The sequence below is a fragment of the Artemia sp. Qi Xiang Cuo genome, chromosome 15 (genome assembly GCF_049724085.1).
Source record: "Artemia sp. Qi Xiang Cuo chromosome 15, ASM4972408v1, whole genome shotgun sequence".
NCBI classification, from domain to species: Eukaryota; Metazoa; Arthropoda; class Branchiopoda; order Anostraca; family Artemiidae; genus Artemia; species Artemia sp. Qi Xiang Cuo.
The window spans coordinates 44,839,282-44,850,918 of record NC_142808.1 but is presented as its reverse complement, the minus strand read 5'-3'; the positions used below and the strand labels follow the sequence as shown (position 1 = coordinate 44,850,918).

Below are 11,637 nucleotides of genomic sequence, written 5' to 3'. Positions count from 1 at the left end.
GTTGAGCTTTATTTCTGGCCTGATAAAGTTCTTTCTTGCTTGTTCTATAGACCACCTAGTTCTGCATTGCAACATTTTATAAATAGGTTAGATCTATTTTTTTCTCTGTCACAATTGATCGGAGTCGGTAGATTATATTTATTGGGGATTTTAATATTGATATCAATAATACTAGTCATGCTCTTTTATCCAAATATTATTCACCTTCGGCTTTTGATTTTTTGACACTTTGTCTTTCGCTGGGCCTTGTCCCCAGTTTGCTCTGTTCCAACTCGAGTTGTAAGCTTGACAGCAACGATATTCGACAACATTTTCATTAATATTGAATTTGACTTATGTAATGTTATTGTCAAAGACATGTCAGACCACTTTATCTTTCTGATGGGAATGCATACATTATTTTATACAAGAATTCATCAAAGCACTGAATCTGGCTTGTCCCATGGCTTCAACCCGTTTAAGACGTTACAATAGACCCACAAAGTTGTGGATTACAGTATGACTACTAATCTGAATCCAATCAAAGAACAGGCTATATAAAGAATATTTGTCTCATCCAGATGAGAAAAATCAAGCTTCTTTTAAATCTTACGAGAATTGCTTAACAAAAGCTCTATGGTCTGCTAAACAGCAATACTATTTGAAGGTATTCAATAATGAGCATGCATCTCCTAAAAAAGTGTGATCATTAATAAATGACTGTATCGGCAAAGAAGAGGAATTCTTTTCCGGATGAGAAGATGACCCCAGATGGTAATACAGTTGTTAAAGGAAAAATTAATGTTGCTAACCTGCTCAACACTCACATCGCCAAAACAGGTGAAAAGACGTCGGAAGAGGCATCCTAAAATTTAGCACAAAATTCTAGTAACTTCAAAAGTTTTTTAGCTCCTTCTACTGACCGATCTATGTTCCTCACCCCACTCTCATCTGTTGAATTGATGATGGTACCTCGTCAACTCAAAAATGGACAATCAGAAGGAACTAAGGGATCTTCTCCGAATTTACTTAAATCGATTACGCCTAGCATAGTTAATTTTCTTGTGAATATAATTAATCGTTGTTTCAAGAATGGTGTCGTTTCATCTAGCAAGAAGTCCATCTGTGTCATTGCACTAGATAAAGGGGAAAATTTGAGTGACCCGTATAACTATAGGCCTATATCTAAAACATCTGATTTTGGAAAGATTATTGTATGTTAGAATTGTTAATTTCTGTGAAGAGAAGTTCCTTGAAGAGAGTTTTTTTTAGTAAGTCCCAGTTTGGGTTTTGCAAAGACCATTCTACAGAACATGCTTTTTCGCAGTAACCCAGTTTACACATGATGCGTTGGATAAGGATGAAATTCCACCTACTATATTTGTGGATATACATAAAGCGTTGGAAACTATAAGCCATATACTTTAAAATGAAAAATTGTCAAATTGATGCATACGGGGTCAGACTAATGTGTTAATAATGTCATATTTAAAAGATAGAATTCATTGTATTGACGGGAGCAATGTTAAATTATTGTCTTCAAATCAGTCACACGATGTTGGGGTACCCCAAGGTTCGATTTTAGGCCCTCTGTTGCTTCTAATTTATGTTAATGATATTATTAATCCAATTGCGGACCTAGGGCGGATTGCACTATTCGCTGATGGCACAGCCTGTATTGTGTCTGGAGTTGATGAGGATAGTGTAAAACATAAGTTAACTGTTGCATTTGATACATTAGTAGCATGGTTTACGGCAAATAGGCTAGCTTTGAACACTTCAAAAGCTAAATTTATAGTATATTCTCGTGCATCACAAGCCCTTCCAGGTCTTAAGCTGATTAAATCTTCTGTGTAAAGTACAGGGATATCACATGTTGATTTATTTTGTTATCTTGGTATACTGGTTGACTCGAATTTAAGTTGGAAGCCACGTATTAATAGTCTGAAATTGAAGCTTGGAAGGAACACAGGTATTATGCACCATATGAACTTCGTTTTGCCTCTGGAAACTATACGTTGTATTTATTTTGCTCTTATTCCTTCTTACCTAAATTACTGTCCACTTATTTACTTGAATACTTTTATATCCCATTATATTCTACTCCGAAGACAACAAAATAAGGTGCTTCGTATTTTAAAAAGCTTTTTTCCGTCTCCAGCGTCTCTTCCAAGTAAGTCCTCTAGAAAGAGCTTATATTCTTTATTGAATATTCTTTTTGGGCGGGCAGTTACTTTTCATTTGTTATTATCCAAAGTTGAGCACAATCTCCTGACACTACCTAGCTACTTCTTTTCTTTTGATTTGTTTCCCATTGCTGTAATATCTTTGCACTTAACTCGCCATGCACGCAAACTACACCAACCATTTATAATTTCAGAGAGGTCCCGTTTTTCTCTAAGAAATAGTGTGGCTGTTGTAAGGAACCAGTACAAGTCTGCCTTTGATTTCAATTTTTTGTTAGGAATTTCAAGAAATAAATCAAAGTCCTTCCTTTAGGATAGTTTTTAGTTATTCTATTTATATATTTTTTATTATTATTAATTTGATGTCTTGTTTTTGGGTCCTTTTCTCGAGTCTTCATTTTCCTCTTGTTGTCCCATTGTTGGTTGAAAAAATTGTCTCCGTTTATTATTTTTTTTTCTCTGTCTTCTTTCTTTGATTGATCATCCTTATATTTCGGTATTTGTTACTTTAGTTGTTTTATCTGGACAAAACGGGTTTGTCTCTCTGCCATTAATATGCTAAGTATTGGAATACTTAGTATATTATATATATATATATATATTTATGGTTGAAAAATAAATGAACCTGAGCCTGAATGACTGGAATATCTTCAGTTATGGTCTCTCGAGTTTTTTTTTTACTTTTTTGGTGGCTCCAGTTCTCATCGGTCCCTTTTAAGGCAAATAAGGCGTTTTTGAAGCGATGTTTTCAGATAAAGCCCAATCTGATCAACTTAAAGCTGCTTACACTTGGCCGACTCAGTCTGAAAAACCAAAGATGAAGCCATGGTGCAACACTAGTAGAGTCTGCCACCTATCCACCGACACAACATTTTGAGAAACCATTTGCTTGACATGCATAACACAAAATCAACGGATCTCCCTTTCAGACAGTTTCTCAACTTACTTTTTGTATTTATCAGATGGTAAAATTACCTTGAACGCTGGCATTTAAATAAGGTAAAGGGCTTAAGTTCAACGAAAAACTGAATACTTCGGAAAAACTAAAATTTAAATTGACTTGATTCGCGATATATTTTGGCAAAAAATTTATATTTTTGTAGGAAATTAAAATTGCGTTCGGTATATTGGTTCTGAAGAAACACTCAAGGAAATGTGCTACATATATATTTGCACTTCAGATCCAATAAAGCTAAATTAATGAAAATATCTAAAATCAATTTGATAAGCATGATACTTGTTTTGAACAAATGGTAAAGGGCAAAGCAAAGCCTAACCTTAATAAAGAAAGTTGATTAACGATTCCACATCAAAGGAAGAGAAACCGCTATGAAATAATAAATGAACCATATTTACAACAAAAACATCAATAAATAAACAAGTGAAACTAAAAAAAAAAATATCATTAAAACTAAAATTATTCCAACTGACGTTTCCATTCAGGTCAAACATCAACCGGACGGAAATTACCGCAAATTAGATACAAAGGGCTGGGCACACGTAGCTGATTTCGGGAACTGATTTCCAAATCAGCGCCGATTTAAAAGAAATATGTGTCGATTTGAGCTTGAAAAATTTCTAGTTTTCGGTGCCGATTTACAAATCAGCGCAATTTTCATCATGATCATCACAAAAAATAGGGATACAAATAAATATTCAGCCAGAGATGTCTGTGGCAATAGACCCCACTACTGAGCTGAGAACTAAACTGAAAACTAAGCTAAGATCAATCATGCAACTATTAATAAACTCCAGTTGACTATTTGTGCCCATGATTTTTGTTTTGAAAATGTCGCGCAATAATCTTTTCTTTCAACAAATTTTTCTTACCACTATCGTTTGTCCACTGAGCTGCAGCTGAAATTGGTTCCCAGAATCAGCTACAAGGTCCCAGCCCTTAAGAGGCTATTTTCTCAACTTCCCTCTCTGCTAGATTGACGGTTGTTATTTACTGAACAATATACAAAAGAGAAAACTAAATGAGTTACTTAAAAAATTACTATTTACCGTCTCAAAATTTTATTTGAAAGGTTAATCTACCCATTGTTATTCAGCTAATATTTAAGAAAAATGAACAAGTCACGAAAACGGGACAAAACTCTTACGTAGAAACGTTAAAATCATAAAGCGCTAGCCATTATTCTCCATGACCACACTGCCTTTTCTATGACGAAATCAATAAGAATTCCATATAGGGATAGGTCCTTTTATTAGAAAGTGAACCGAAAATATAAAACAAAGACTCTAAATATTTCGATGACACAGTCGGTCATCATCATCAGTAAAGTTACTAACTTATCAAAATTAAAACAAACTGCTTTTATACTAAACAAAATAATCACTTCCGGGTCAAAGCAAGTTACCGGTCCATTGACTTAAAATGTTCACTAACTGTTCTTGAATTTTTTAATACTGCGTTGAGTAAAGGTGGTACAAGTTTCTTCGAAATTGCAGGTCAAAGGAGGTTACCGGTTCATTGACTTAAAGCGCGTCTCCATTTGGCAGATTCTGCAAATCTGCACTGCCAATCTGCAAATTTTATTTCAATGGAGACTTCTTTTCCGTCTCCGTATTGGCAGTTTGCAGATTTTGCAACCTTCGACGTTGCTTTTTCTGCAAGATGGTAGAATCAGGGGTAATGGAGATCAGACTTAGCCGATACAAAATAACTACAGGACAAATGAAAGACTTGTAAATATTTTCAGAAAAGAATTTTTAACAGAAATAGTTGATGATTTATGAAAATGGGTTAAACAGCTAAAGATACAGAAGCTATAAAGGGTCCTAGAAAATGGACATCAGAAGAGGTGATTGTATTAATAGAAATATGGAAGGATTTTGATGACCAACTTTGTTCAATGGCAAATAAAATTCTTATATGTGAGGAAATTGCAAATCTGATGGTTGATAAAGGCTATGAGAAGAGATCCCCTACAGATATAAAAATAAGAATTAGATACTTAACAGATCAGTACATTAGAGTACGACCCAGATCTTCTGATACAGGGAAAGGTGGAGATGAAAAGCCAGCATGGATATTTTACAGTCAGGTGCATGAAATCTTAGGTAAGATTCTTTCTTAAACTTGTTATGGCTAATGATACCTTTTTAAGATTTTAATGAAACTTGCATTTATAGGCATTGCTGCTTTGAAAAGTGTTTGCTCAGTCTCTTCTAAACCAAGAGCTGTAATACTGAAAAAAAGTAGCCTACCATCTCATCCCCTTTCAACACTATTTGTAAATATAATAGGCATCCTTGCCCCCCCCTCCACCTTAATGGGGCCAGGGATAAACCTAGGCTCTTTATAAAACTTTACAGGTTCTGTTGACTTTTACTAGGGTAAAAGGACACTTTACTAGGGTCTATGACAGTCCCAAATCTCAAACTTATATCTACAAAACTACATATGTGCTTTGGCTGTATCTTACTGATTCTATTAGCAGCCAAAACATGGAAAATAAAGAAAAAACGGGTTTAAGAAAAACAGAAATGTCAAAAACAATTAGGCTATGTTTCAGGTTGTAAACTATTGTGGGTAGGCTTTTGCTATTTTTTTTATTAGTTAAAGTGTTTTATTTGAATTATGCTTAGCCTTCTAGTTATAATATCCAAAGACCTAAATTTCAAATTGCAGTTCACTGTGAGGTCCCTAGAAACTGACTAAAATAAAAATGTAGAATCTTGCAGCCTAAAAAGCTGTTGGACACACTATCTAGTATTTAAAGTATTTATTATGAATCTTTATAGTTATGGAATATCTGATTTTTGTATGATTTCTTTTGACTATGTTCTATTTTCAAATTTATCTCTAAGACTAGGCACCCCTGCCTCTACTTTCTAGAAGAAACTTTGTATTGGCCCTCTTAAACTTTTTTTGTAAATGGAAACTCTTGGCATTAAATTAACTAAATGACAGGGCAGAAAAAATTGCTGACCAATTTGAATTTTCTTGGATACCATATAAAAAAAAACCTTAGATATAAAAAAATTCTGAGTCAAATATAAACAAATGAAAATCTTGTTCCTAATATGGCTCCGCAAATACAACAGCGACAGCTAATACCTTTTTGTTTGTGCTTTATATTTTTCAAATTTCTAGGAGTACGCCCAGCTTTCAATGAAGAAATTGCTGAGACACATGACACATCAATTGAAGCAGATGTAGATGAAATATTGGAAAACCATAATCAAGGTTAGTAATTAACTTGTACAGTATATATTTTTGGAGTGTTTTTCTTAATTTTTCCCAGTAATTAGTTTTGCTGGGATCAATAAAAAAGAACTCCCATGGGATCTTTCAAATTCATAAATCTTTACTAAGAAATGACTTTGGACAATTAGCTTGAATTGTGGTTGAATAGAACTATAGCTTCTGGAAGGAAAGGGGGTTCTTCTTATTGAGGCAATGGGATTCCAACTCCTGGCATGACTATGTATGGCCTAACATTGTTATTTTTAGAATTATAAATAAAATGTTTTATTTCCTTTTTCAAACAACTTAAAAAATTGAAACAAAGCAACAACTAAGAATGGAAATAATTAATGGCTGAAGTATTTTGTTTTTACCATAACAGACACAATGTTAGACACATTTCAAGACAGGTTTGCAGTACTATGAAAGGGTTTTGGTAAGATATGCAAAATATTGGACCTTTAAGCCACCCTCTTCTGTTGCCATGACTGCAATGAAGTCAAAACTTCCATTCTTGTTGGGAAAAGTCTGTAAAAATGATGCTTTTCTTGATTATATCCAAAACATCACAAATTTTGTGGTAAATTGTGAAATATTTCCCAGGAGGGGAGGGAGTAAATTTATTCACAACTTATTTTTAATAAAAACTATTTCTATTCCTCCATCAAAAGATTGATACCAAATACAATATTTGCTAGTGAAAATCTAGTAGCAAAGTTGACATTTTGAAACTTTTTAACTTGTTCTTTATATAAAAAAAAACAAGATAGAATTCGAAATTGGACAAAGATCAAATTATGTAATTACGAGTTATATGCTTTCTTATATAGATCCAATATTTAGCTAACCCTTCATATATATTTATATATGTGTATTTTCTGTTTAAGGAACTCAAAATGCAAATCCAGGGCCAAGAATTTCAAGGAAAAGACAGCTAAGCAAAGATGATGCCAGTAAGTATATTCATGAAGTCTTACTAATATTAGTAAAGTAAAAATGACTTTGTTGCCAAAGCAATTGGTTCATTGCTCCAATATTTACATTCTCCCATCTTCATTTTTGGAAATATTATTAGATAGAGAATTGGAGAGTATTTTCCTCTTTTATTTGCGTCATAAGATACCCATTAGTCAGCTACTTGCCAAATCAATAGGTCAAATAGTGATAAAAACTCTGCTATTTATTTATTAAAACAAGAAACATAAGAATAATGCTGGTCAAATAGAATATATTGCACTTAAAGAAAAAGCCAAATAAATGACAAAGATAATAAATACATTATTTGCTTCATAAGATACCCAGTAGTCAGTTACTTGCCATATCAACAGTCAAATAGTAATCAAAACTCTGTTTTTTATTTATTAACACAAGAAACATTAGAATAATGCTGGTTAAATAAAATATAATACACTTATAAAAAAAAGCCAAATAAATAGCAAGGATAACAAATACATTATTTGCTTCATAAGATACCCAGTAGTCAGCTACTTGCCATATCAACAGTCAAATAGCAATAAAAACACTGTTTTTTATTTATTAACACAGGAAATGTTAGAATAATGCTGGTTAAATAAAATGTAATGCACTCATACAAAAATCCAAATAAATGAAAAGGATAACAAATACACAAACCACTGCTGATGAGATAAGAAATACACAAAACATTGATATTGCTGTATGGTTTGATAATTAAAATTACAAAAAAAAAATGGCTGAACAGAAATTTATGGCTGAACACCATTATATTTGTCCAATTTTACAGGAGTATAATATTTTGGTGAAGAAATCAGTTCTGGTGAAGAAATCATTCTTGGGGTCTTCATAATTCATCATTCTTACGTAACAATTTTTGATAATTGCCAGGATCATGGCAACTTATCTTATGGAATTTAAACTAAAATTAAAAAAATCGAGATATATTTTCAAGGATTTTTAGGGTAGCTTTATATTTTGAAAACCTTAATTTGTTTTTGTTCCAGAATACAGTTTTTAATTTGTCAATAGGTTAAACCTTCTGCTTATAATAGTTTGTACTTTTCAAACATGTCTGTAGGGGGGGGGGGTGTTCCTGAATTTTAAAATTGAAGAACAGCAGATTTCTAATGCATTTTTTATAAATTATGCTCAAATCCTATTATTGAGCACCTTTTCACTCGAAACGACAAAGAGTAAGGCATTAAAAAGGGGAGAGGGGTTGAAAATGCTGAAATTACAAAACTTGTACAGGAAATATAAGAAATACCAACATTTTCCTTTTTCTGTAGAATCTTTCTATCCTGTATTTACAAAAGACACTAAACTTTAAAATCAGTGGCCTGCACAATCATCCTGTATAATATATAGAAAAGGCACAAAACTTTAAAATCAGTGGCCTGTATTATTACCATGTATAAAATATTATGCAAAAAAATATAGTTCCATTAAGGAGTAATCACTACATATTTTTTTTCCTTTTTTTTGTGACTTTCAAAAACATAGCAGAAAGTAAAGAACAGGTTCCTTATTGACAGAGCAGCGAAAAGTAATTCAGAAGCTTAGGGAAAATGTCATTGTCAATCATGTATTTACAAAAGGCACTAAACTTTAAAATCAGTGGCCAGTATTATTACCCTGTATAAAATATTATGCAAAAAAACAAAAATTTAGTCCCATAAAGGAGTAATCACTACATATTTTTTTTTTCTTTCTTTTTTAGGTGACTTTCAAAAACATAGCAGAAAGCAAAGAAGAGGTTCCTTATTGACAGAACAGCAAAACCTAATCCAGGAGCTTAGGGAAAGTGAGATTGCAGAGAAGGAAGAGAGGAAACAACTCTTTTCTTCATTCTTTGAAACTCAAAAATTACTATTGGATGCTGTTAAAAAAATAATGAAATTCTAGAGGAAATTTCAAAAGAAAGACAATCCAAAAGAAGTGTGAATAGCATGCATAGCTGCCATCACCCCTAAATGAGCAATGTGAAGGTTCTTCAAACTAATTCTTGCAATTTGATGGATGATATTCATATCATTTCCTCTGCTCCCACAGATGCAAAGAGGGCAAATAGTGTTAACACAGTAAAACCAAAAATTATGATTATTAAAAAAGAGTAGAAATAACTGCTGCTTGTTTTTTTAATTGGTAAGCATATAACTGAATAGTTTTAGATATTATAAAAATTAAGGTGAATAAAATATATTTTGTGATGGAAAATTTTGCATGTTCTCCTGGAATTAGGATCTGTTGCTTAAAGGCAATTTGAATTTATATATTTATGTTTGTATTACTTAAAGCCAAGACAGTTTCATTTTAATTGACATCTTAGGAGACATTTTTCTACACATAAAATGATGTTAAATTTCAGGCGGTAGAAAACTATTAATTTGACAGTTCCAAGGCAAGAAATACTTCATCCCCATAGGTAAAACAACTTTTTAATTACCAAAATAAAAGTTGCAATAAACAAAAATTAGTGACAGACTCTTGACAACTGAGCTCACAAATTTATAGCCTTCTCTGGTTGAATTTCATGGGGTAGAAAACTAGCAATTTGACAGTTCTAAGGCAATAAATACTTTATCCCCATAGGTAAAACAACTTTTTAATTACCAAAATAACAGTTGCACTAAACAAAAATTAGTGACAGACTCTTGACAACTGAACTCACAAATTTATAAACTTCTCTGGTTGAATTTCATGGGGCAGAAAACTAGTAATTTGACCATTCTAAGGCAATAAATACTTTATCCCCATAGGTAAAACAACTTTTTAATTACCAAAATAACAGTTGCACTAAACAAAATTAGTGACAGACTCTTAACAACTGAACTCACAAATTTATTGCCTTCTCTGAGCCCAAAAGTGACTCACTAAGGCTTGTCGGACATCAGATCCACTTGTAGAGACCCCCTGGTGACTTTCATGCAGGAATATTCTAGGCTGTGCTCCAATGACCTGGACACGGTTTACCCTGCGATTCTGTAAATGCCTTTCAAGGCCAGATAATTAATTTTTCCACTCCTGCAACACTTCAAAGTTCCTCATTGAGCAAAAATTATTAAGTGCTAAAGCTACTACACACACTTTATTTTCTGTCCCAAACTTAAAGTTTAAGCTATAAGCAAGCCTTGGAAATCTGGTTTTGACATGGCCGAATAGATTTTCAATGACCCTTCTTGCTCTGGACAACCTAAAAAAAAGAATCTATTCCTTAAAAGAAACAAAAAAATAGCCCTGAAGTCTCAATAGTTTTCTAAAAAAGCAAAAGAAACAGTCGAAACTTGAGTAAAGGGTTATTAATTTTAAACCTTGACTTTATGGTATGTTAGAACATAATATGAACAGTAAAAAAAAAAAAAAAAAAAACAACTGAGACATAGTGAGGAAAAAGATTCGATAAGAGACACCAAGTTAGAATGAAGTTAAAACAAAAAGAAAATGAACAAAATTAAAAAGACATGTTCTTACAATCTAGAGCTTTGGATAAAATGTTTTACTCTATTTTTGCAGTACATGATTCTTCATAATGACCAGGTATTAAAGGGAGATACCATCTTTTGCAAAATCATCTAAAATATCTTAGGGCATGACAAATCTAGGCACTGAAATAAAATTAACTTTCTTAAACATATTACACACAAGAGAGCTGGGTGGTTGGACACAAGCATCAGAGCATAAGACCTACAAGAGGGAGTTTCATAGCCTACAAGAGAAAGTGACACAGTCCAATGGTCCTAAGGTAAGGTCTGCACATATCACTGGGGTCCTTTATCTCAGATCAATTCATTGACTGGCAAGAATCATGATTTTACTTTCTTTTAGAGAAGGATATAAACTGCTCCAGAAAATACAAAAATTGTCTTGTTTTCAATAACTTCCAACCAATTTGCATTTTCTTTTTAACATTAAAAACAGGGTAAACCAAAATTTAATTCAGATTATGGATAAAATAGAATTGCAGCTATGAAATAGTAGCAAAGTGATTGGTTTTATTCACATGTTAAAACTGTGAGGGCAGAAAGATAGCATACCAAAACATATGCAGGGAATATAAACCTTAAATACCATGCATAAAAATAATAATTTGTCTTTAATCAACAATGTTCAACCAATTTACTTTTGATTTTTCATTTGTAAAACAGTTTACACAAAATTTTCAAGATTTAATTCAGTAGATGGATAGAACAAAATCTCAATTATGAAAAAATATTAAATTTTTTTGTTTTTACTAACAAACTAAAGGAGAGCAGAAAGATAGCATACCAAAACTTGCACAGGAAACGTTAATCTTAGATCTTT

At 32.5% G+C, this 11,637-nt stretch overlaps 1 protein-coding gene across 3 annotated transcripts; it reads left to right on the top strand.

Moving 5' to 3' along the window:
* Window positions 1-5,162: 5,162 nt before the first annotated feature.
* Window positions 5,163-11,240, top strand: LOC148943723 (uncharacterized). 3 transcript variants are annotated; one of them, XR_016142957.1, is made up of 4 exons: window positions 5,163-5,231; window positions 6,268-6,360; window positions 7,248-7,313; window positions 9,056-11,240. XR_016142957.1 is itself a non-coding variant. In XM_089101459.1 (3 exons), the coding sequence occupies exons 1-3, from the start codon at window positions 6,198-6,200 to the stop codon at window positions 9,238-9,240; spliced, it is 414 nt and encodes a 137-aa protein (XP_088957585.1). In that variant the 5' UTR covers window positions 6,118-6,197; the 3' UTR covers window positions 9,241-11,240. The 3 variants fall into 3 exon arrangements, 2 of the variants coding, with proteins under 2 accessions (XP_088957585.1, XP_088957587.1); XM_089101459.1 differs by lacking the exon at window positions 5,163-5,231 and having other exon boundaries at window positions 6,118-6,360; XM_089101461.1 differs by lacking the exons at window positions 5,163-5,231; window positions 7,248-7,313 and having other exon boundaries at window positions 6,118-6,360.
* Window positions 11,241-11,637: the final 397 nt, after the last annotated feature.

What these genes read in the sequence shown, in the direction of transcription:
- LOC148943723 (XM_089101459.1), top strand. Translation starts at nt 6,198, where the DNA reads ATGGCTCCGCAAATACAACAGCGACAGCTAATACCTTTTTGTTTGTGC. An exon ending in ATTGGAAAACCATAATCAAG is followed by an intron (nt 6,361 to 7,247) that starts GTTAGTAATTAA and finishes TTTCTGTTTAAG; the next exon opens with GAACTCAAAATGCAAATCCA. An exon ending in GCTAAGCAAAGATGATGCCA is followed by an intron (nt 7,314 to 9,055) that starts GTAAGTATATTC and finishes TTTCTTTTTTAG; the next exon opens with GTGACTTTCAAAAACATAGC.